At 38.7% G+C, this 27,279-nt stretch overlaps 1 protein-coding gene and 1 pseudogene across 4 annotated transcripts in view; both read left to right on the forward strand.

Annotated features, from left to right (window-relative positions):
• Positions 1 to 4,482: 4,482 nt before the first annotated feature.
• Positions 4,483 to 27,279, forward strand: part of gabbr1b (gamma-aminobutyric acid (GABA) B receptor, 1b) — a 128,950-nt gene continuing 106,153 nt past the window's right edge. For 3 of the 4 annotated variants that reach the window (XM_088278573.1, XM_088278576.1, XM_088278574.1), the window contains exon 1: positions 14,266 to 14,443. In XM_088278573.1, the coding sequence (XP_088134699.1) occupies positions 14,380 to 14,443 (64 nt within the window). In that variant the 5' untranslated portion in view covers positions 14,266 to 14,379. Of the gene's footprint in view, positions 4,625 to 14,265; positions 14,444 to 27,279 lie in introns of those variants that run through there. The other variant, XM_088278575.1, reaches the window with a different exon arrangement.
• Positions 6,194 to 10,580, forward strand: LOC148321185 (uncharacterized; annotated as a pseudogene).

Consider the following 27,279-nt stretch of genomic DNA (forward strand, 5'->3'; position numbering starts at 1 on the left):
TGGTAACAAATAAATGGCAATATCTCATATCGCAATGCTGTAAAAGTGAAGAAAATGTGCAATTAACAGGAAGTTGATGCACATGATTTGCCATTCGCGGGCCACTTAAAATGAGGGTGCGGGCCAGATCTGGCCCCCGAGCCTTGAGTTTGACACCGGTGATTTACAGTATTTTAATTAACTTTTGTGAGAATGGAACATTACACTGACTGACCTCTGATGTGCCAAATATTTCATTTTGTTTTAACTAAGAAACAAAAAATAGCTTTTGTTTTTTTTTAAAGTTTGCATGAGTTATTTGAATATTTCAAATACTGCTTTGCATTTTTGAAAATGTTTGCCATTGTTGCACCATGTTAAGTAAGATTTCCTGTATTTGCCAATGCATTTTTATTTATAACATTATGAGCCTCTACATTTTTTTTATTTATTCATATGAACAAGCATCAACTGTTGAGCCTATTTGAACTCCAGTTAATCCACAACGCTAAATTCCCCTGTCATCGCACCGGGGGAATTTAAGTATGGAGGCTCCTTGCATGTTGTAAACAAGTTCCTTGAATAGTATTAAAGATGATCTGACGTTATGTGGAGACAGCGTATTTTGCGCAAGACTCGCTTAGTCAGTGTTTTGTTCCAGCACGCTATTTATTCAGTTCTTCTTCTTTTTTTCCGGCTCACAAGATTTCATTTTGTTGCTTTAAACAAAACACTGGTGTGCCTTTTTTGTTGTTGCTTGGGTATGCTTAATTAACACACTTTTTTTTGTGCTATTTTCAGCTAAATGATCCCAATTCACCAAACAGAAGTGTACTTTATCTCAGATTTTAATTTTGGGCCTGTACATATGCTCACTGGGTACGACATTCCCACGAGGGTTGAATAAAAAGATAAAAATAACATTGGTCAACTGTAAATTTTAATCCGAGTTGGCTTTGAAGTGACACTTAATGCATTTTTTGACAGTTTTTAAAAAATGCCCTCACCTGGTTTTTGAGATTTTCATTTTTTTGGTTTTTAGTTTGATGTATAGAAATGTGTGCGATATAGATTTTACCATACATTGTTATTTTTTTTGGGGCATTTCAGAAAATAAAAATCTGAAAATGTTCTTACCCTTAATTTGCTATTACATTATTGTTACTACTAATTTGATGTGCTGGAGAAAAAGCAAGGGAAATTTGTAATCAGTAATTTCCTTCCTTGGATGAGTGTGTAAGCAAACATTATGCAATATTTATCCATAATTTTTTTTTTTTGTCTTACAGTTCTTGCGGTTCTTACTTCATTTATATTTCTGAAACATGCTAATGTTGTTTATAGTGTTTCACAAAATGTGTATGCACTTTGTTTTTTGGGGGTCAACGGTGTGCAGCTTTTGCAATGTTGATTTATTTATTTTTTCCACTGTTCCAAATTGCATTGCAAGTTGAAAGAGAAAGAAATCTTTACTTGTCAAATTGAAATAATTTATATTAAAAAGTTAATTGCTACAGTTACCAAGCTTTACTGTGTCATTTTTTAAAGGATGACTGATTCGAGATGGTGCAACAATAATATTGTGATTAAAAAAATACGGATCTACAGATTACTTGACGCAAAAAAATGTTTTACGTATTGTGTTGATGAAAACTTGATTCTAAATTTGACAGAAGGCCAAACTAGCACTGTGGGAATATGTTCCCTTCTCGTTCTGGTCAGTACTCAAACCACAGCATTTTAGACCAGCTGGAGACTATTTAACGACTCACTCGAGCAGCATGCAAAGAGAGTTACAATCAAAGTGACAATGAAAGTAAACAAACTGTTTAATCTGGCCCGAACTCCCATGGCTTTCTTTTCCTCTCTTTAGCGTATGAAATGCGGCCGCGTTATTTAGGTGGACAAGTGTCGATGCATCTTCTACGTCATGCAATCTGTCGATTTACATGCGGTCACATTGGCTGATATCCAATTCATGTTGGATTTTTTTATCCACAGAAGGAGACAGGTGGGAAACAGAAGGCCATGCGATCTCGAGTAGGACGCGAGAAAAAGCAGGAGGAATATTCAATGAACTGTCAGAAAAATATAGTACAATATTTAATTAAAAAAAAAAATAATTTGATGGATGATAGCACGATTAAATGTAGTTCATTTAATCATACATGGTGTAAATAAAGTAACCAAATCGTCAGCTTCTCCAATGAAAGGCTGTCAGGCATCAGAGAAGTAGAGCGATTGTGGTGTCTTTTCACGTACAATAAGCACTTTACATATTCACATGCTACAACATAACAAAAGAACCGTTGACAGTTCGTTTGAAGTGCATGGAGAGTTATTAAATCAAATTTGATTTGATTTCATGGATATATTCAATGCTTATAGACTCGTATGATGGCTTGGCCTTGATCACGCAAAGAGGCCGCATCAGGATGAACTTTATTGCCCTTGGCTGCACTGTGACACGGGTGAGTTATTCGGCTTTTTAATGAAAGAATTTTAAATGACATGCTCGACAATGATAGTGTCGTATTAAATGATATCTTCAAGTGAGGTGATTTTTGTGACAACATGCACAAAATGAGTTCTTGGAGCTAATGTCGGTTGAGCAATCCATTGGCAGAGAATGTTTAATTCTTCAAAAAAAAAATGAAAAGAATTTTTGTTTATTTAAAACAACCTTATATATAGCATCAATGTTGTGCCGTTAACCTTTCAAGCGATGAATTGAACACAAATGGTGCAGCGATGTAACAATACTCACAGTCGTGTATTATTTATCCTCTTCAAAGAACGCCCGATATTAGTGCCGCACAGATGAGCTGAGACGATTTGAGATGTCTCAATAAATGTTACATTTCCATTTCTGATTGTCATTTACAGCCACCGGATGGTCAGAAGGGGAACACCTGATATAGAAGCACAATGGGAATTCAATGTGACAGAAACTTTAATTTAATTTAAATCGATTGATATTTTTCCTCATTAAAACACAAATTTTTCTTTTCCTTCTTTTTTTTGGTCTTTTTTGGGCCGTGTAGGAATAAAATGGATTAAATGACTACCATACTCCTGACACCATACAACAATAGTCCCTCAAATGACAACAATTGGATCATTTTGATTTTGTGTACAAAAATTTCAATTTTGTCACTATTTAACATTTAGCGCTAACGCAGATGAGCAAAACACTGAGGAGTCATTGTAAATGATCACTTTAGTCGAAAACATTTGCTTTGGTTTACTGAACAGCCACATGTAGGCAATAGTGGAATTGCTGCAGCCATTTTGCGCTACCATCTGAACACATCATCATACCCGTTCATTTATTTAGCCATGGAAATAATTGTTTATTGTGATGAAAACAGCCCGAATATCTACCCGGAAAAATCTCTTTCCAATAGTTTTTCTCATAAAACCATTTTAGTTGATAAATCGCGTCTAGGCTTAAATTGGACACCACATTCTCACAGCCCTTAATCTTTCGATGAATGGGTGGCACATTTCCCTGCTACATGTTCGGTGCTTTACCAAACACACAATCTTTCTGGGGACAGATGTGATAATGAGTCCAGGTCATGAGCGCAATCATGCACTGTGTGAACAATGCCTCACACTTACATCCGTGTGGGCATAGCCTTCATCGAGATTTTAAAAGATAGGAAGACGAGTCTGGTGGTCTTGATTAATCGCTTTCCTGTAAACTGGTACGAGAACGTGATCACCAAGAGCAGGAATGTACAGTATCATCAAATGCCTCCCATTATCCTAAAACAGCAAATTTATTGTTTTGCCCTTCTTGGATTTGCAATATCAATACCACCATCTGTTGTTTGACTGCTCCATATGCGTGCGCAGACAGCTCCGAAGCAATTATACGGATGGACAGGAGAGTTTTATTTAACAAGGATGAACTGCTTTTGTTGATTGCCTCGCAAGAAAGGTGTGTGGTTTGGAGGAACAAAATTTTCCAATGATAATATTTCACGACAAAGGTTATAATACTTGATGAAAACTAACGAAATAACTCAAAATAAAATGAAATAATATAAAAATGAGAGCGCTTTCAAAATAATGATAATTAATTGAAAAGGGTCTTTCAGGGTCGATGAGACTGTGGTGCTGGGACCAGGTGCAATCAATTACCGTCATCAGTACTTAAGCCGGGCCCTGGTTGCATTTCATCGCCAGATCAACATCCTCACTTATGATTTTGTACATCCGGCCAGTTTGAGTTGCATACCCGACAAATGTTTTAGAATCCTGACCTTGCCTCGTTTACTTTTGTTAAATAAAACCATCACTTTTTTCGACTAATCCATCTGCCTCTTTGCTCTCGGGTCCTCCACACCACATCTAGCGAGCTAACAATTAAGGTTAGATTGCTGCTTTGGTGTCTCAGCCGCTTAATTTGCGAGAGCGGCTCTGCTCGCAATATGGACATAACGATCCACAAGCTGGCGCCTATGTCGCCCGGGCGTTCTGAACAGTTGAGACCCAAAGGAAGCAGAATGTCCATGCAGGTCAGCCAGCCTCTGGTTGGTTAAAAATACTCAGCAGGGTGTTGTCAACTGCGTGGCGTGTCTTCTGTCCAACTGAAAATCACTCCTTCTCCCGGAAATGTTCACTCAAGAAACCTTGCGTAAGTACATTTTTTTGTAAAAATTGTGGAACAACATGCCAGTACTAAAACCAATAAAAACTAAACAAAAACAATGCATTAAAAACGAATTTAATTTTAAAAACAAATGTTGAAATAAAATAAAACCCATCTATAATGAAACACAAAAAGTATTTATTTCAAATCAATTACGCAATAAATAATATATGTGAAAAAAAAACACAATATTCTATGCTGTATCTATTCTTGAAACTTACGCATACAAACAATGAAATGCAAAAATCCACATTTAGAATAAATAGATCAATTAAATAGATAAAATACTGTACCAGAAATGTTCTCCCAGCGCTATCTGGTGGAAATCAGCGGATGGCAGGTGTCAAAATAGCATGACACTTGCGTTTATTTTAAGCCAATTATGTTATTAGCATTAATATTCGGCATCGAGTCAGACTCGGATTGAATATTTCAATCACTTGTTCAAAATGATTAAACCATTATCCAAGATTTAGACATGAGTTACTAGAAGAGAGTAACTTGAAATTACTGCATTAGGAAGCTTTCCTTGCATGTTTCTTTAACTGTATCACACGTGTCTATTCCATTTTTTTTGGGGGGGGGGGTGCTCAAGCACCCTGAAATTGAATCCAAGCACCGCCAAAATTTGAGAGATCTTTAGAATTTTTTTAACTCATTTTTTAAACTAGTTGTCATTATGTGTTAAAACTTAAGTACTTCGTTAGTTTTAACCACACAAATTTTAACACTCATTTTTGGCATGCACTTGTATTGATGTTAAAGCCAAGGTGAAATTGACTAACGAAGTGACCGAATACCCATTTTCATTGAAATTCCTTTTGTGTATGCATATGTGTGTGTGTGTGTGCCTATATCATTCTTTACATACAAATACTGAACTTGGTTCTCTGAAGTGTGAAATTGAAGAATCAACAGTAATTGTTTTTGTTAGCTGCCTCTTTATGAAAGACGGTGAGCGAGCTGTTCGGCATTTCTGGCCCTCTGTTAGGTAACAGCTCATTTCCATCATATTCACCCGACACCGAGGTTCTTTCTCCATGACATAAGCATGTTAATATGACATTCAAGCCTCACACATTCTCTCTGACCTCCTTTACATTTTTGGTGAGTTTGGGATCCTTCAGAAGATCCCCTAAACTTCCTCTCACGCTCCATCCGTATAGCTAAGACGATCTCTCCGCATCATTGTAGGATAGTAAGCCGTACTGAGATGAAAAGAATCAACCATTCTTGATGCTTCATGCTGGTGAGGAGATTCAGTAAATCAGAAAAGATTAATTCCAGCAGTGTGTTGAGATGTTCCAGCCCCCTTTCCGGCTCAGTGGGATTTAGTGGTAGTCGTTTTCACACACTAGTCAAAGCCTGTTTTCAAGTCGTCACCTTCATCATCGAGTTTGTGCACGATTTTGAGGCATTCGATTAATCAGTAACAGTAGTTGCGGGTAAATGTCACAGCAGCCACAAAACACAACAACCATATATATATATATATATATATTTATTTATTATTATCTTCAGTATAGAAAGCAGGTGTTTTTATGACGCAATCACATGTTGCATCATCTGCCTGGTACTGCCCTTACTCCCACTTTCCAAAATCCTACACAGAAAGTTAAAGCGCAGGAGATTGAAAGGGGGATCGGTGCAGTGTCCGCAGTGATGCGCAGCCTGTATCGGTGAAAGGTCTCGATTTACCCGTTGATCGAGTTCCTACCCTCACCCATAGTCTGTGCGTCTTGGCCAAAAGAACAAGATACCGAAATGAGTTTCCGCCGCAAGGTGTCTGGGCTCTCTACCTTAGAGACGATGTGAGACATTCGGTCATTAGAGTCGAGTCACTGATCCTCCGCATCGAGAGGAGCCACATTAGGTAGCTCAGGCTAGGTTAGGATGCCTCCTGGATGCCTCCTCGGTGAGGTGTTCTGGGCATGTCACACCCGGAGGATCTGCTGGGGAAGACCCGGACACTCTGGAGAGACTTTGCCTCATAGCTGGCCTCGGAACACCCCTGAAGGACTGACTCCACCTCAGATAAGCGGAAGAAAATGGATGCATGGACTAATTTGTGAATATGTATGTATGAAGACAATGGGGAAATGAACGCTCCTGTGCGTTTGTCTTTAAATTGAGCAACTCACACAATATTTATAAAGCTGTTCATCCTTTTAGGATTAAGCACTAGAGTTATGATAAACTTATATAAAAAAATGACCTGTATTTTTTTTATTAAAAAGAAACATTTTTTTTGGTCCAGGTTTTTATTTCAAGAGCATCAGACAAGAGGGATATTTTACACTACGGGTTAAGGGATTAATTAACACTCCGTGCATTGTTGATTTTTTTTTTTTGTTATTTTTTTTTTTTATCATTGTTAAGGAAGATTGATTCATGACGTTTCGATTTAAATAATAATTAGCTGACAGTATGACCAAATAGAGCTGCAGCCACACTGCAGCAAGGGGTCGGGGGTGGTGGTGGGGGGGGCATATTGGACATAGACAGTAATTTTATGACTGTAGTGGGTGAAGGTGACACATGATGGAGGAGGGGAGCGGCCACATTGGAAATTGACAGAAAATGCAGAAGGAGATGGATGGCAGTGGTGATGATCAAGGATGCCCTTTGTGGTACTCAGCTGCTGTGTCATTTCTCACTTCAACAAGGTAAAATAGAGACGGGAATAATGAAATACAACCACCCGTAATACATTTATTATTGCTGCATGGAGAGCATTGTGGAGACGCATTGCTAAGGATGGAAAAAGAGACTCCAGACTTTCTAATTACGTTGGGATTTATAACCTCCAAGCAGAAATCGGAGTATTCGCTATTTGTGTGCACACTACTGTGCCACGGGTTCATTCTTGTTTGGACAGCATCTGGATGCTGCATATGGTATACGGCTCTTTTTCTTTTTTAGCCCTTTCTTTCTTGTTATATTTTTAAAAGCAATATGACTCGATTAACGGTGAAAGACAAACTGATACCAAAACATGTGCCCAAAAAAAGAGTGAAAGGTGATGCGAGGCAACATATTTATTTTTTTACATTTTTTAATTATTCATTTACTTAAGAGTGCAGTTAAAATTTTGCAATTACCACAGAAATTGAGAGAATTCTTTCCCGTTTCCCTTGCATGATACCGACTCAGCTCACCATGGTTTTACTCCTTTCGAAACATTTCCCCTGGCAAAACCTGATAGTACTCCTAGCACCTTGTTCATCAACATCCAGGAACTACGTGTCAATGACTGTGCACTCCTTGCTCACCCCCCCCACACACACACACAAAAAAGCCTTTTTTTCAACGAAGGTCCCCGTCTAATTTCTCTCCCAGTTGTCACCATTAACATCTTACCCCTTAAGTACAAACAACAACAGATACTGTAAGTCAGCAGAGGACAGAGACTGGAATACAAAGACGAGTTGTAACATATTTACCACGAGTCAAAACCACCCTCATTTCCAGAGCTGGGCACTTGACCCTTTTTTGACGGTCAGTCCCTCGCCTTCCGGTCGTGATCTGGGTAGCCTTCCGGCCTCGACCCTTTGACCTTATTCCTAAAAATTGTCGGCCCCCTTTGAATGTTGGACCCGCCAACATTGTAAAAGGTGATGAGGAAAAAGATGCACACAAAACATGCTAACATTAGCGTATGCTATATTGATGTTAGCACAGTCCAGATATTATGGGATGTAAATCCGGACAAGTTTCGCTTTGAACCGATGCTCATATTCCTTTTCCTGCCTGGTGGTCCGAATGTTGTAAGATGTTCCTAGTGGCGTTCACACCCACTTATGCTGTAGCTGCGAGGCTAACTGCTATGCTTATCCACATCCTGTACAGCGAGGTCAGATATTTTTCCTCTCCACAGAGCATTACACTCTGGCAGATTGTCGCTCGCCAGCATCGGTGAGTCGACAAGCACAGTACTTGGCTAGTTTTTCTAAATTCGGATGATTAGAAGACAAAGTAATTTGCGATCTCTTGGCAGAGCGCATGCATGACCCCTCGTAATACTGCTTTTCCCTAATAACCTGCAGCTGTCAAATGTGGTGGGAATGGCAATTTTGACCATTTCTCCGTGGGCTCCTGCACCAAGTTTCGGCTCCCTTATAGCCTTCAATCACCAGCGACCCGCATATAAAAAAAAATAATTAAAAAAAACGGCTTAGAGCAACATGGTAAAAAAAATAAATAAATCCTGAAATTGGCAGTTCTCATCGCGGCAGGTTTTGAAAAAGTCATGATTCGAACTGTTTCCTCCCACTTGGTTTGGTGTCACTTCAGAATTACGTTTCATCGAAAAAAAAAACGTGTATCAGTCGCAAAAAAGATTGAGCAGCATGTGGAGTTGAATGGCTCTGAGGACTCTTATAAATGAACATGCAGAGTGCACCTGATTGACCCTCACACTGCAGCATTTTCACAACAATGAGCAGAGGGAACACACAAAACAGCCGATTTTCCTGGTGTGAGACGGCTGACTGCTGTTCTTGTCACATTGGAGCTTTAGCGCTCACAGTATTTTGGCACGCCCGATGAGTGAATCACAGCGATGCAGAGACAGCTGCGGTCTCAGCAATTTATCGAGCATGCCGTTTGAGGCCTCTGTCTTTGTCAACCAATCAACACTGGAATACATATCCCACTACTGTGTATTTAACACATCCATTTAATCATTTCCCACTTCTTACCTGGAGTTGAGTGACATACTGAGGAAGGAAATCCAAATGTCATTCCCTTAGCACGAGACTGGTCTCATACTGAGGATGCTTTGTGCACATTTTCTTATCTTGCTATAGCAGCAGTGGTGACTATAGTGTATTTTTTTTTTTATCTTAAAAACATTTCTAATGAGCAGAGGTAAACCAACAGTTGTAAAGTAAAAGCTCTTGGGAATGCCTAAGCCTGCCACATCTGATTTTTGTACTAGAGAAGTAAGCTATAATGTACGCTGAGATTTTTTTTTTTCCACGTACAGATTTTCAGTGGCAGTGTAATTCGCACAAGAGCTCTAAAAGTGAAGAAACAATGTTGCCACCATGGAGGCACTATTTGTTCTTTCTAGAAGCCATTCTATTGACAACATGCTTCCATTCATCCATTAAAGTAGATTGGAACAAGCAAACTAATGTTCATATTCCATAAAATGACCCCTCACCTAATGTTTTTACTTTCTGGAGACGATTTTAAATTTTTGTAAGAGAATCGTCGATTTTTACAAGTCTCGGCTGCTTGGCTTCATGAACTGCCTTTCCTCTCAATGTCATTGACCAATTCAACAATATCCATTTCTTAGCGTAGCTTTTCTTAGTGTAGCACAAAATGTATTCAACAGTAGACAAGATGGCAGCTTCAACAAAACCTCCCAAAATCTGTAAAACAGAATTTATTTAATTTCCTAGAGGGATGTGTCCATCATCTTGAGCAGAATCATTTGTATCTGTAGATGGCAGACATAACAGATAGCGTGGGTTGTAGCCGATGTGCTAGCCCGTTAGCATTAGCCTGAAGCGGCCTGCTAATCGCGGTGAGTCTGTACAGACGCATACTAGATTTAGCCGCTTAGCTAGTCCCATTCCGCTTTTGTCTACAGGCTCCTGGACTTTAGTTTTGGGTGACTCCATCGCTCATAACATTAATCTGGCATTCCCGCCAGTGCAACCGACACTGACCTTTTAGAGAGCTGGCAGTCAACAGGACCAGAAACCAGCAAAAGGCTAATAACACTAGCTACTCGGATAGAGAAATACACGTCGACTCCATGTCAACCGGATGAGGCAATCAGAGATTACAACAAGCAACATGGCTCGGATTTAAATCTCGCCAGAAAAACAAGTCATCATTTAGCGGATTATTCTCGCTTAACCGGTGCCTGGCTAGCTTTTGTAGCAAGAAAGGAATGCTGTTTGTTGATAATTGGTCTTCCTTCTGAGGCACACCTGACAGAACGAGAGTGGGGTCTCTAAGGTTAGAGCTAACTAACGCTATGCTAGATGCTAACAACACAGAGAGATTTCTCTGTAGATTATAGCATTTTACTTTACATACCGATTCACTGCATACTGCTAGATTGCATATTGACGATGACATGGTGTTTGCACCTAATAATCGCGAGCCGCCAGACAACCGTTTGATTCCTCTGATATTAACCAACCGCGGCGCCTATAGTCGCTCAATGTACAATACGGGACCCAGGCAATGCAATCTTATTGATATTACGACTAGGAATTCTGTGATGACAGATCAGCCTACTTTATTGAAAATCGGTCTCATGAATATTAGATCACTCTCCTCGAAAGCCTAGCCAGTACATGATCTCATTAGAGAGCCTAATTTTAACATGATTGGTTTTTGTGAGACCAGGTTAAAACCAAATGAGTTTTTACCGCTAAATGAGACCTCGCCTCCAGACTTGCACATCGTCATATGAAGGATCGGAAACTTTTGAAGTTCTCGTCATGCGTTCCACGGCCTTGTTACGGTTTTATCGTTATTTACTGTTTCCGTAGCCCTTACTCTTGCTTTTTAAATTAATTTTCTGAACTAGTTGTTGACTTGGTGACTCACGCAGGTAATATACTATCTTATTACTTTATGAAATTTGAAGTCTTGACACATTTCTATTTTCCAGACTACAGAGCATTTTCTATTTGGGCTCTCGTTCCCCACAGAACATACAGTCATGATCTCAGTACAACTGTCGAAAACTCAACTAAAGACTTAATTTTATACTCTTGCATTTAATTGAACTACATTTTGGCCTGGGTAACTGCCTCTTCCCTTTTCCTGCTCCCCCCGCGCCAGGCTTTGAGAAAGGGGCGAGTTGATGACAGATTGGATATCACCGCACCGACTGATCAGGACAAAAATTGAGGTAGACTACGGAGAATTCCACATTGACCTGCCGGACCAGGTTTTGAGGAAGACCCGCTTCTTTGAAGGAGTCTCCTTGCAGGGTTTTATTTTATCAAACGGCTCTCACACGAATCTAACCTTTTTATAACTTCACATTATGTGTTAAACGTTGCCCACTCGGCATCCACTGCAGCCTGGTCATCCTGGAAGCGGGATAACCCCTTCTCAAGGTTTCTCTTCTCCCGGATGGGGTTATTTGAGTTTTTCCTTGCCCTCCTGTAGAATTAAAATCAGAGCATGCCATTGCTATTTGTCAACTTGTGAAGCCCTTTGTGACTTTTTTTTTCGTGATTAAAGGGCTATATAAATAAATTTGACTTGAATCGACTTGGCAAATACAAACAAAAAACAATGGCGGTCCTTAAGGGTAAAAAAAAGACAATTCTGGGCTGTTGGACCAAGGGAGTGAAAAAAGACCCAAAAAATATTAAAGGACATAAACGGCTAATCATAACAATTCCATGCACATGTAACAGATATTGACGCCTTTATTTGAGAAATAAGTGCAGTACGAAGCACAGAAGCTGCATTTTTATCCGCGTTGGGCGATTCAGATGTCACTTACAATGCATGCAAGCTCCCCCGCTGCATTAAATCCACTTGATACAATTCATCACGTTGCTATTAGATTTATTACTGGTGATGGCTTTATGACCCATCACTGTAAATTGTAGCAGAATGTCAGCCGGACCTCCTTGTCAATGAAAAGAGAGCACCTCTGTTTATTTACAAGGCCTTTCATCATAACCAACTGTATATGTTAATGAATCCAATTTGCCTATCTTTAAGTTATTCAGTTTCCACGCATGCACATAATCCCTTCACTCTTAATATTCAGAATGCTTGGAGTGAGATTGAAAACAAAACATTTTGAAAACGTTCACCATTCAAATGGAATTATCTTTGGTCATAGCTCCAGGTTGATTCCCTTTAATCATTTCAAGTATTTAATTTTAATGGACAAAAAGCATTCTGTAATTGTCATATTTTTACACCATCAGGATCATCATTAGAAAAGAGTCATTTATAGTCATGATTAAAAAAACAACAACAACACTATTGTAGGATGTGTATGTGAGCAGAAAATGCATCTAGTGTGTTTATAGATTGTTTTATAACCGCCATGACATTATTGTCACATACCTGTCTGTGTGCATCGACGGCGCGACAAAGCAGGCAACTCAAACGACGGGTCCGGAGCTGAAGCGGGCTCAGTGAAATGGCTGACACTGATCATATCAATAACAAACAATGGCACTGCTTTAGACAATGCAACACATATCCATAAATAAATCCATAGCATAGGCACCCATACAAGGTGTTGATTGGCTGGCTGGTGGCTGTTAGTGAGCTCCAGAGACGGCGAATATTTGTCCGTACTTCCGAACAGTTAGACAGTGCAGTGACATGAACCGATAACATTTCGTGTTATTGTGACTTTCCACTACAAAGTTGTGCTACTAATGTAGCAGCCTTGGCTAGCATAAGTGAGGGGCGTGGTTTCAGTCAGGCTACCCAATAAATTCAAATCTTTTAAAACTGCCCACTTGCGCGTTAGTTAGAGAGAACACCAGCAAGTAAATGCTTTTCCAATCATTTAATTTTCCCAATTTTTTTTTTATCACTCCAAATTGAATTTTTTTTTTCAAAATTTCTAAAAAAAAAAAATTCAAGCCCACACCAGCAATAAGTGAAATAGTCGATGTAGAAATACCAGACTTCAATACTCTCCAAACATGTTTTTGTAATAGCATTTATAGTAATTATTTCTTACAAGTCTTTAAAAATACTTTTAAAATAATAAAAACACATTCAAACACAACATATATTGAGAGCAAGCAAGAGCAATGAGTAACACTCAAAATATTGTACAGTGTAACAATTTTCCAATGTCTCAATGAGTTTAAAGTAAATAATTCCCATTTTTTCTAAACTCACAAATTTCTCATCTCTCCATACACATCAATAATCATTTCCACAGATGGAAATTTATAATATATACAGTAAATAAAAATGAACATATATCCATTGCTTCCTGTAGGCATAAAAAGCAGGATTACAGCAGATGACATTAATCATTTTCAACAAAAAAAATACGCTGTGCTGAACATTACTTATGGTAGCAAGAAGTGAAGCCACCAGAGGCCATCTTACATTGCTCACCTAACTTGAATGCATTGATTTATCCGTGACATTTTCACGTTATTTTCTGTCTCTTCATGGTTTCACCAATAAGTCTGGGAGAAGCACTACACAGATTTCCCTGGTAAGAATGCAATTATACATGTTCTCTTATAAGGTTTCCGAGTGTAACTCAAAGATGGATAACTTTGTCACATTGTGCTTTTTAGTTTTATTCATTTTTTAGGGGGGGGGCTCAACCGTCATTCTTATATCACCCAGTCCACAAACGCCCCTGCTTGTGCGCAACGAAATCAATTAAAAAAAAATAGTTTCGCGTTCGCATTTTCAATTTGTGTTGCACTTGCATTTTCACATTTTTGACACAACCCTTCTGAATGTTATCTGCGGCCGAATTTTTCAGTGACGTCACCAGAGAGCGAGGGATTATGGAGAAGGAGAGGAGGGGGTAAGGGCAGAAGCTTCACGGTGGTGAAACGCCGTGGGAGTGTGTGTGTGTGTCTGTCAAATGTTTGTTATTGTGTGTACGTGACTGTGTGTGTGTTTTGTGAAAACGGAACAACATTCGGTGAGCTGACAGGATTGAATTAGCGCCGCGGAGCACGCGCGCAACGAGTTCGGACTGAAAAGCCGCTTTCCTTACTAATTATCCACGGGAGACACTTTTCCACTCAATGCAGGCACGGACACTTCACTCAATCGATGACAATCTGCGATCACAACCGCCCGCTGCTTCTTGTGAGTATAACTCCGCTGCATTTCAATTGCTGGGTGTTGAACTTTTTTTTATCCCCCCCCCCCTGTCTCCAGCGGTTGCGTTGTGGCGCATACGTTTGAAGCAGTTGTAGCGTTTTGTGTTTGACAGTTAATATCTGTCGTCCAGTGATGTGCAGATGAGTCGCTGGTCACGTGATTGTACCGTACCGGTGTTGCGATATTACAGACGTTCGGAGCACGTTGAAACGTATTAGCGTAATTAAAGGCACCCTTGCGAGGATGCTTGCTGTGATTAGGCACTTGCTTACACGTGCGCTCTTAGCACAACGAGCCCACTACGAAATGCTTGTAGACGCGTGGGTGTTGCTCTTTTCTACACAGTGACGTGTTTCCATATGAGCGTACATCGCCCCCCCCCCCCCAAAAAAAAAATCAAAATAAAAAAATGAATAATAAAAATCATCAACGTATACTGCCGGCAGCTGACGTCAACGTGAGTGAAACGTTGGAGTTGTTAGTGTTTTAATGAGACAATTAACAGATTACATTGTGGCTCTAATAGACTGCAATCCATTTGAAGTGGAACATCCGAGGAACGGGAATTGTCGCGCTTTGAAATGCAGACTTGATGTGACTGTCCTGAACAAAGCCACCGTGATTGTATATTAATGAATTGGTTAACGCAAATTGTATTCTTCTTTTGACTGACAGGCTAGTTCTGTTATTTTGACTTATTCTGTAACTATATTTGCACCCAAAAGATGACCACTTGCTGTACATGCCTGAGTTTGCTATATTTGAAGTCTTTACATTATTCATTGAACAATGAATGACAATGCTGGCACTGTTTAAATGAGGAAAAGGAAAGCTGTACTTCAGTTTTGCAGGCATTTTATTTTGGTGTAATGTTGACATTAATTGCAAAAATATATAAAATATACTACTACTACTAATAATAATAAACAGTAGTGAAAACATACCAATATTTGTGGAGATAAAATCCCAGGAAAAGCTGTGGACTTTGCGAAAGTAACACTTTATTTTGGTCACTTTCACAATTAAAATTATTATAAAAAAAAGACCAAACTTTGCCAACAATCACTTTTGTAAGACACAGCCAGATTTATTAGTTTAAGAAAATACTTGTTATTGGGGTTGCTCATTACACTCATGCAGGACAACACAATAAATATTAAAGCGATAATGAAAGGAAATAAAATAACTCAGTCATATTTAAAGAATACAATTTTAATTTTATGACTATAAAGGTGTACAAGAACAGTCTTAATTTATTAGAATAGTCACTCTCTTACCGGACTATGGTAGTCGTTTTACAAGAAGTAATGATTAAAATCCTAATTTAACAGGAAAAAAGAAAATCATCCACTTGCAAAAAAGATGTCATAAAATTATATACAAGAAGAAAAACAGTCATTATTTTCCAAGAAAATAGTAGGGTAATTTAACAACAAGTGTCATTTAAGGGGAAGAATTAAAAACAAATATTTTAAAAAAAAATGTAATAGTAACTTCGATTTTTATTGTGCTTCAAATTATGTCCAGGCTGTATAGGTTGTTTTCATTTATTCGTTTCTATGTTTCTGCATTTGTTTCATCCAGTTCCCAAATGAGACATCAGCAAAGTTGAATGTGTGGTATGCAAAAGTCTACCATTTCCAGCAACTACAGCATTCAGAATGGGGAAAATAAATGTGGTTGATCATTAACACAGATGATAAGAGAAATATACTTTTAAGCTATTATTTCAACAGCTAATGTAAAATTCTGCATTGTATAAACAACCTTGATAACAGCTCCTACTTTTATGTTAAAAAAACTAATACAATATACTGTGAGTTGCTTCCTATTTCTGTGTAGCTAAATAGGATGTCCAAATATTGAGTATGTGAATTGTTGTAAACAAATAACCAGTATATTTATTTTTTTTTCAAATATGCTTTGATTGCCAGTTGAAAATGGAACAAACAAATGATAAACGGATTGAGTTGGTGGCAATCTCTAATGGGAATCTCGGCAATCAAGATATGCAAGTTGCACTGTGAAGAATGGCAAGCGGTGTGTGCTAATCTGCTGAAAGATGGAATCTTCACAGTCTTTAAAGATAAAACGTGCTTAATATGGATCGCTAACAACAATAACACTAAATAAATGAACCTGATTAGGTAGTAGCCATTTGGCGCTGTCCATGGCGCTGAATTCTTTCGGGCCTCAACTGCGAGAGAGGGCCACATAAATTATTGTTGTCTCTGCAGGGAGGTTGTAGAAACAACCGCAGACATTTAAGGAAATGTTTCTCTCTATAATTTGTGCGCCTTAAACATTCATTAATGCTGTATACATTTACATAATGTCGTTGTTTGAAGAGTCAAATTGACGTGACGCACATCTGAATGTGCGTCTGGAGCAGCGTTGTGATTCGGCTGCAAGTTGGAAAACAAATGTGCGTGTAGCATTGCGAGTTTGTACGCTGACGTGCTTCGACGAGGAAATAGAGTCATCCAAATACACGACTACCCAAATGCGTTGTTATGATGAACCATTGCAGCGATGACCAAAGTGGCTTGTTAGAGAGTTTGTGACATTCATGTACCTGTTACCGGAAGTGGTGCAATTTTATGTTTCAAAATAACAGCATAGAAGTGTATAGATAGGATTCATCCCACCCATGAGAGAAAATATTTTCAGCGGCAATATTCACAATTACACCAAAAATGGGTGCAAAGGTCAAAGTACAAAAAGACTCAAGGAAAACTACCATTCAATCCTGTTCCTTGAGAGCTGATTTCCTGGATGCTTTCCATCCCTGCCTGCTGCAGCACAATGATCACATTAGGTCCGCAGAACCCGGATAACGATCCTGATCATTTCAATCAGGTGTTTTGCAGCAGGGAGTCATGGAAAGCATCCAAGAAACCGGACCTCGAGGGAACAGGATCGAAGAACCCTGGTCCAAATGAAGCATGGGGTGGGGGGGAAGGTTCCAGAGATTTTCAGTTGTCGCCATGGCAAGTAATCAATAATAAAGTATAAAAAAGTGTCCAATTTGTCCAACTAGTAATTTATTAATTTACAGTTGTAATGACCACAATTATCATCATCATCATTTTATGGCTTGATGATGATGTAAGTGCTGCTTACGGCGCGTTACGTCTGGGAGAGAGCGGGGCAATATGAGACATTGGGTAGTGTGAGCGATGCCCTGTTTCTAGCCAACATTTGACCACAACGTGATTTGGCAGCTGTGCCGAGTGTTTTGGGGCCACGTCTAAACTAAAAACGTCTGATAAGCGACAATTTCAAGTAAGTTACAGCCTGAATTTTTAGGAAAGAAGGAAGTCAGGCTTGGTGTTGTGAACTTAAAAACGTGTGATTTTTTTCACATGCGTAGAAAAAAAAAAAAAGCGCAATGAAATTATTTCCTTCATGTCTTTTGATGTTTCTCATTTTAATTGCATCCTGAAACGGAACATAAGCCGTGAATATTGAGAGCAAAATTCCACCGGAATAATTTCTGAATAGAAACACTTTTCAAACTATTGCTCTTATTTGCACTTGTGCATATCCTATTCTTGCACAGTACTCCAAATAAGAGCACGCCGTGCTTGCTTCAAGGTTTTTACGACACTCGTATGACCCAACACAGATAGAAAATGACGCTGCAATGATGTCATCACATGAACATCCCATCCATCCATCCAATGTTACCTTTTCATTACATTTTTTTTAGAAGGCACTGGGAAGCTAAAAAAAAACTACAAATGCAAATTAAAAATGCCAGGTAAAAAGATTTTACGTGGAAGTCAATTAAGTAATTTAATTGTCTGTCATCTAAGATGAAAGATGAACAAGAATAATTATTTGGATTCTTAACATTTAAGAGCCAAATATAATTTTCATTTGCAAACTGTAGAAATTATTGCTTTATTTTTTTATTTTTTTTAAGGACAGTCTCTAAAAATCTATACAATAGGTACTGACCTCAATCTTGGAGGTCAGGAAGCAACGCCCAAAAATATTTCCATTTACTAGCCCCCTCTAAACAAACTTACAAGCTTAAAACGTTAACCTTTAAATATGCCAGTAGGTAAGGTGAAAAAACTGCTGGTAAACATTTTGTTAGACTATTCATTAAGTGGCTATTATCAGTCATCAGGGAGCAGAGAGTTCATGCCGCCGTGCTCAAACATGCATTTGCATCCCGGCAAATAGAAGCAAACATTTCATAGCATCCATAAAAATTTGTTGAAAGGCCTCGTAGATGGAGTTAGTGTTGTTTTCCTAATGAGACTTATTCGATTTCTGATATGTTTAATCTTATTTGATATACCATATTTTTTTTTTTAATAATCCGACATGATACGTATATATATATATATATATATATGTATATATATGTATATATAACTGGTTCTTGAGCTACATCAGCTAACACCTTGTTTGCACAATTCCTCCAGCGTAAATAAAAGGACAAATGATTTATTCCCTTTTTAAAAATACAAAATTACAGTATAAATGCATAAGTTAGTAATAATCGTCTCATTGATGAAAAGCGGAATAGATAATGGATGGATTGGATCGACCATGCTAAACTTTGCATCCCCTTTAGTTTGACACATTCTATTTATTTTAGATTTGGCTGTTTTTTCTCTCTGTATTTGTGAGACATCACCTCCGGGGGGTTTGAAACATTTTTAGTTCAAAGTGAATATCTAAAGACTAATAAACAACAGAACGCCAGAAGGGAAAATGATTAAATTGCTTTGACATGTTTAATTAAATATGATGGGACTATTTGTGTCCTGCGCAGATTAGATGAAATCCTGACTTTGTGTGAGCGCTTGCTCCTTTAGACGGAGAAGGGTTGAAGAGTTCTCTCGTTCCTTGTGGTCTGTAATCCTCAGATAATTGCAGGTACTTTAGGAGATAAACGTCTGGCCTTGGTTGTGCTCTTTGTCCTTCTCCCATGCCATGAAATGGTCCACTTCCTTGTCAGCTTTAGTTTTTCAAGTCAGGATGTTTTTTCACATAGGAGTGTTTCTGCTTGCGGCACTTGCTTGCTTGGTAAAGATTTGCTGCGTTGCCACAGGGAGAATACGTGTTCACAACGGTTGCAGCCCTCTTGATAGCGGTAAGGGTCTTTCTTCCTGACTTCCACTCTCTCAAGTAGCGCAGAATAGTGCAGATTTATCGTTGCCTTCAACGCTTAGTGTTTTCTATTGTTTATCGCCAGGCCTTCATTATATTCCTTCCCTGTTAGCCCTTTGGCCCACAACTATTGTATGTTTCACTTTGAGGCAATGTCTTCCTTTACAACATCCAACAGTTGCAGTGTGACTAATAAACATTGACAAATGGGATTTGGTGCGTTTTTTTTCGCTGCCTCCTATCAGACAGTTTGGTATTAAAGAAAGATTGCCGTTTTATTTATTGCATTCGCCGAACTGCAGTGTGGTGTGCCGTTAAAGTTAACAACTGCGTAAACAATGAGTAATAGAGCATAATTAAAATTAAAAAAACAATGAGAAGGGATTAAAAAGATAAATCTGAATCGAGAGGAAATGCCGACGCTTGAGCTCGAATTTTAAAATTTCAAAGCATTTTTTTCTACAGACATAATCCATCATTCTATATTTAGCCATCGAGTACTTAGCAGCCTGGGCAGAAACGTGCAACATTTTAATTGCTACGCTATCTTCATGTTGCAAAAAGTTCCATATCTGGTTTCATGGTCAAGGTGCACTGCAAATTTGAGTCTCGGGAATAAACTCTAAAGTCACTCGTTTTGTGTCCAGCGCGAGTGCAGTCTGACTGTGCACACGGGTGAAGTTTTCTTTCTTCTAGTATCTTCATAGATGGACGCAAGTAGAAATGGGAATATGTGCCGTTGTGGGAGTGAACACTGCTGACTTGATGCCAGTCTGCTTATTCCATTTAAATTCAGCACAGATAAGGCCGCCAAAATCGCATTAGACCACCTGTGCCACAACTTAGACCAGGTTTCACCTAGTCTAAAGTTTAATTTATTTCTTGTCACCAAACTGTCAGGTGTGCTGGGGGCGAGTAATAAAAAGCAACCAGCGAGGCGGTCTGCCAAATTCCTAAACGCATGACATGTTTATCAAATATGTCCTTATTGTAAATAAAGAGAGCCAAGGACACAGCGGCCCGGTATTTTCGATTTTTACGGCCAAAGCGTTTTCCTCATTAAGTGACATAAGCTTCTGTCGTGAGCGCCTCCTTGGAGAGGATAAAACTTATTTTCCATAAAATTGGATAAATTGGAGCGACCTTTGTAATCTTTTCAGAGTTTGAAATGAGCATAAGTAGAGATGTCAAGATAAATTTCCTTGACTATTGATCAAAAATATTTGGACATTAGGCGACGTTAAGCTTTTCTATCTGACGAGTCTAAGACCGTTCCATGGAAAATCTATTAGTTGTGCCATGATATATTTATTAAAAGCCGTTCAAATCAACAAACAAATCAGGAGAGCTGAGTGTTTGATCATACTGTTTTGTTGTTTACGGAGCGCATCATTAATATTCATGAGCCTCTTAATGTTTTCCTTCAATGGACTTGTTCTCGTTTTATTTTTTTCAAGTCGCTACTTTAGAAGGATTTATTTTCTTTTTCATTGTTGAGCTTGTTGTCTTTGTCAACTGTTCTTTTCACTGCTGCTCACTCCCCCTCCCATGCGCCGCTAAGTCTACAAAGCAACAGCTGATATAAACTTATGAATAGAAGCGAAATAATGCTCTGCTATTTTCAGTTATAGAAAACACATTTTGAAGGAGCCCACATGGCGGTGTTGTTAAAAAAAAAAAAAGAAAAAAAAAAAAGTTGTGACGCTCCATGGATAGGTGGGAGCAAGAAGATGGATTCTCATTTTTTAATTTTTTTATGCAAACTCACAAATACCAGAAGAATTTATCTCAAGCGCAAAGTTAGCAATGAGGAGGGAGGCGACTGTCAAACATGCCTCCTGTCACGCTGCAAGCAGCCCGATTTGAATATCGTAACTCGTAGCAGCAGCCAATCAGGAGGGCTCATTACAGCTCGTTACAAGTTAGCCAATCATCAGCCATTATTCATAATCTACTCTACATTAGGGCTGTAACGAACGAATCTTTTTATGATCGATTATTCCATCGATTCCTCGACTAATGATGCCTTTCGATTTTTATTATCGAAAAAGTTGACCATGACCAGGACCGAGTTAGCTATCCTAGAATGAAAAACTAGTAGGCGAGCCTGGTTTCTTGGAACTTTTTCTTTGAAGTTCACAAGTGAAGGCCCGGGAAAGTGAACGGCATCAATGTGCTGCCATAGAGGACATATTAAAGAGAACATGCGGAAAGAAATATCCATCAAAGCGGAAGAAGACAATGTCACCCGCTCGGGTTTCAGACCCAGCAAGCGACCAGATGAAGTTGAAAAGGATGATGGCAGAGCTGCATTGGATGACATAAGATGAGTCACTTCAACTTTCAACACTTCAGATCGATCGGATCGACATCGAATTACTCCCTACAGGATCAAAGGCTCTTCATATGTGCTCATAGGGAGAGAAAAAAAATATGTTCTCAAATGGACAAAAACTAAGACCATCACCAAAATGTTTGTGAACATCGACACTTGAGCCCCCTTCATCGTCTGAATATCGCCCGAATATTTTTTTGTATGTCGTTTAGTCTTCCTATTCATATGTGCTTATATAAAATAAAATTATTGTCCTACACTATATCTAAACTCATGCCCACTTTGTCTGATATTTTGGATTTAATTTTACCACAGTTGGGCACTTGACTCTTTTTTGCCAGTCAGTCCCCGGCCCTCCGACCGCGATTGCTGCACCGTTTCGACCTCGACCTTCCTGCCTTGTTCATAAAAATTGTCAGCCCCCGACGCCCCGCCCTGATAAATAAGTGTCCGCGCAAGACACCGCCGCGGGAGAGATTCTAACAGCAGAGGTTTATTTCAAGATTAATAGCTAATTTACTCTTCAAATCTGCTTACTTTATTATGGGCTTATTTGTCTCCTTCTCCTTCTTTCTTCTTCTCCATGAAGTTCCCAATGCAAACAAGTACGCACAGTTTATGTTAAAGGGATTGAGGTAATGCCCTCCACCCCCCTCCCTCTTGTAATGGTATACCCCAGTAGCAGGCGGGAGGCGCGGGTCACGTGATCTCACAATAAGGAACCTGCTGTCTCTGACTGTTGCACCACTTGACATGATGTTTGTCAATCCTATTTTCAGTGCGATGCTACATTAATCATGTGATTGTACATGTCCGAAAATGGCAGCACCTTTTTTTTTGTCAGTGACTTAGATGAATATGACGATGACGCCCATGAGATTTACAAGCCGTGAGTTTTATGTCAATGATGCCTTCGAGTATTTTGCAACAGAAGAAGTGGCAATCCGTCTAGGGAAGCAAGCTCTGGAATTGATGTGTGCCAGGGTCAATCTCTCCTATGTGTCAATTTTAAAACCCAAATGTGGCCCTTGAGCTCAAACGTTGCCAGTGAATCAAAACCGGCACACTTGCACATATTTTCCTAGAGGTTCCTTCTGGCACAAGAAGGATGGATGGCCCTTGGTATTGAGTGGCGAAATTAAGTTTATTAACATTTCAAATTATGATAATGAAATTCTTCATTGTAAACTGTGTAGCTTTTAAGGGCAAATAGGGCAACGCAAAAAAACAAGCCAATAAGACAGGGGTGTCATTTTTGTGGACGGGCCACAGGGGCCGTTATGACTGTGAACCCATAAAAAGGTATGATCATCTTACGTTATCGCATACAAAAAATTGATGGAAATCCAGTTTTGAAATTAGAGGCCAGTAAGTAATTGTTCAACAATTTTTCAATGTGATAGAAACAGGAAGTCGACGCACATGATTTGCCCTTCGCGGGCCTCATAAATGAGTTCGCGTTGTCCACCTGTTACTTTCAACAGCACCAACGGCGGTTTATAATCGTCTGTGATTCCTGACAGAACTCTTTGCTTATTTGAGTAATCCTTATCCCTGTAAATATTCACACGTAGAGGATCAATTTAAACTGCTTTTTCATTCAGGATGGCTGTTGAAACAAAAATAAATACAAATATTCATACATAATGCTGAAAATTAAATTATAGTTGATGAGTTTATCTGAGCTTTGTGCTTGAGGTGCAGGGATAGGCAATCACAAATTACTGCAAGGACAAAAATATGTGCATATGGATATTTCTTTAGAAGATGGGACACATTTTCTTGTTTCTTCAGAAATTCAACTCCGATCAAAATATTTCCATTATCCCTCGCCGGAAGCTTTTTATAGCCTCAAGAGGAGAAATATCCTTTACCTTTAAAATTACTTTGTATGGGCTTTTCTTTTCCACTTTCAATCTGACCTGATAACAACTTTGTATTTGTCCCGGAGATATTCATCCATTGTTTGAACTGTTTCCACATTCAATACCCCAAATCCCATCTGACTTCCCTGGAGTGCCTCGAACAAAAAGTGATTGCAATCGAAAACCTTTAAACCGTGTTACCGAGCACTTTCCTCCTCATATACTAGCCAATGAGCCATTTCTTTTATTATCAAAGTCCATCTACCTTGCTGGATCTAACTTACACACACGGAGTGTTATTTTGGTCTTTGAAGGTTCTGAACAATTGTCTTCAATTTGCGCAACGGAAAAGTGTCGACTCACCTGTGCCCCCTGCCTGCTTTGGCTCAGGGACCCGCACGGAGCGGAGACTGTGATGGAAGTCTTCAGCCTTGCCTCAGGCTGACACTCGGCTGCCGAGTTCAGTGCGCTTCCTTGAAACGGGCTGAATATATGCACTGCGTGGCACATCAGTTAAAATTACAGTTCATAGTGACAATGCGGGGTGTTTTCATCTTGACTGTACCCTGCCCGTGGTTTATTTGATTTGTGACTTAATCTCTCCTCACGGTTAGAAAGTTTCTTTTATAGCATAGCCTTGTTATTGTTGCTGCTGTGTGAAGAACCACTAAAATGAAACTGTGGTACAAAGCGTTATTGTGCTCGGACTGTTGAGCGATGAGTCAGTCAGTTCCGCAACGTTGAATCACGGGCGTAATAAGCGCGGACAGAAGTGATTACTTGAAACGTCATTAACGTGAAAAGCGGAGATCATCTTCTGCAAATAATGTTTTGCGGTGCGTTAACCCTTGTTCACGTTACAGAAATTTCATTGCACGCGAGGGATGCCCTGGCCAGCGCTAACTTCCAGTAGCCGATGTTCCTCAAGAGACGAACATGGGGCAGCAGTAATACGATCGAAATCCATATATTTTTTATGTGTAAGGTGGTCCAAATTTTTTTCTGAAGATTCTAAAATAGCGGTGACGAACTGTAATTTGGCAACAACGAACGTTAAAATTAGCTCTCGGAAATCAATCGAAATTACCATTTATTACAATTACGATTTTATTACACAATGTAAAATTTGGCAGAATCGTAAAAAAAAAAAAATTATATATAGAAAACTGTTAAAATAGTATTCATTTTACAATTTCTAATTTAGAGAGCATACTTGAGTTCAAATTTGACACTTTGTACTTGAAATTGTTCAATGAAATGTTACAACAGTTGAATGGCAATTTAAGAAGTTTGCTTATACAGTGAAAGCATACTTAAATTTATATATTTACACCTTTTTTTCATTCTAAAATAACTACATTTTTATATTTGTTTTGCTCCATAGATATTTCTAATATTTTAAAGAATTTGATTTATCTTAACATTTTTTTTTACATTTAAACATCTTGTTTTGTATAAAAAAAATGATCATTTGAATTATTGTAATGTCAATTATCATATAAGTAATTGTGATTTAATATTTTTTTTCAGACTCAAACAGCCCTAGTTAAAATGATGGTGGGGGATGATTCTGTACCTTAATTTAACAATAATTGTGGACGACAACAGTACTAGATTTTCTCAGGCCTTAGAGGTTAAAAAATAAAAGAAAAAATGTTAAATGGCTTTCAGGTTCATTGTGCATCCAATTAATTATTTTTTGTTCGCACCAAAGCTAGTACATTGATTTACCTTTAAGCAACTCAAATTCATTCTCATTCACTCAATAATTAATACCATTGTGGGATGACTGTATATTATTTTTCGTTTGTTTTTCTAATTTTCCAATTCAAGTACTGTAAATGTATCCAAAGCATAGCTACAATATGAACGAATGCACAAATAGGGAGTAGAGGATTCTTTTCTGTCTGATTTTCTTTTCCCAAACAGCTAATGGCCATTTCAGCAAGAGTACATTTAGGAAAGCCCAGATAATATAATCTCATCCACACTTGATTTATTCCATGAAGGCCATACCAAATGAGGACAAGAAGCTTGACTAGGTCATGCTGAACTAAGCCTGATAGATGCCCGCTCACAGCTTTTTCAAAACGACCTAATGACTCGGACATAGATTAAATGGAGGAGATAGTGAGCAATACTTTCAGAGTAGCTTTTGACGGAGGTTTCTAAAGATGGAATTAAGTGTACCGTATATAAACCAACTCGTACTAAAAAGCCAGGCATTGAGTATTTCTTGACGCAGGATCACATTTTTCCTGCCAAATTGCAGCGGTTGTCCAGATTCACGATGGCCCTCCCAGTGACTTCAGCCTTATTAGGCGAGACACATTTCTACTGCAGGGTTGATTCTGTTGCTCCTTGACATAAATGCACACAATATACATGGTCAGATTTGATCCGAGCTGCCAACCTATATAAATCTAGTTCTGGTGCAGTTTGTCTAAATTTCCATATTTTTTTAAACTATGTATGCTTGTATTATGAATGTGTTGATGGAGATTTCCGTGCATTTTAGTCACATGCGAAACAATGACTTCTTGCTTACAATGGCGGGAAAATAATACAATTTATTGTAATTGACTGATATTTTAAATTTTGATTTTTATCATTTATTTATTTAGTTTTTTAAAGTGCGAGCCCACCGGGTATCTGCCTGCTACGCCCGTTGGCCTGTCCAGCTCTGGACACTGGTATATGTTGCATTTATTCATTTGTTTTTATGTTCACTGACAGTCATCTTGCATTAACGGGTGGTTCCACTTTCCCGGCAGTTGCATTGGCAGATACCATGAAATAGATTATATTTTTAACCGCATTAGAAAGAAATGTGATTTGGATATGAGGATATCCTATTTCATGCATTTTTGCCTCCTTAGGCTGCCATGACTAATGTGTGAATTGTGCCACCTGGGAGCAAAACAAACAAAAAACTGCTTTTTGAAAATCCAGTTTTAGGTTGTAGCTAATTTGAACAACTTTTAGAGACATAACCTTTTATTGTCTTAATGTTCTCATCAGGAGTTTTGGATTTTAATACATGCACAGTATTGGGCTATAAGGTTCGATTATCCCCATGAGCAGTGGCTCGCAACCGTTTTTCACTGATGTACCCCCAAGGGAAATCGTTTTTCAGCCGAGTACCGGCACAATGGGGGAAAAAAAAATGACTAAAAGAATTCATTGCTTTCAGTGTCTGATTTATGAACGTTTGCAACTCCATTTCTAATGGCATCGCTGTGACTATTTGTAAATAAAAATATATAAATAATTTTAAAAGAAAAAAAGCATTTACTTCTAGATAAAGGCATACCCCAATTTGAGAATCCGTGCTTTAGAGCAGCGGTGTGTCAAACATACGGCCCGCGGGTCATAACTGGCTTGTCAGGGTGTCCAATGTGGCCCGTGAGGACAGATTGCAAACTGCCTTTTTTCATTGAAATGAACTGTTGCTAAATTTGTTCGCTGGAGTGCGCACTGACACTTAAATG

Source organism: Idiotropiscis lumnitzeri, chromosome 16 (assembly GCF_059441095.1).
Source record: "Idiotropiscis lumnitzeri isolate Australia: NSW breed Sydney's pygmy pipehorse chromosome 16, RoL_Ilum_1.0, whole genome shotgun sequence".
Classification (NCBI taxonomy): Eukaryota; Metazoa; Chordata; class Actinopteri; order Syngnathiformes; family Syngnathidae; genus Idiotropiscis; species Idiotropiscis lumnitzeri.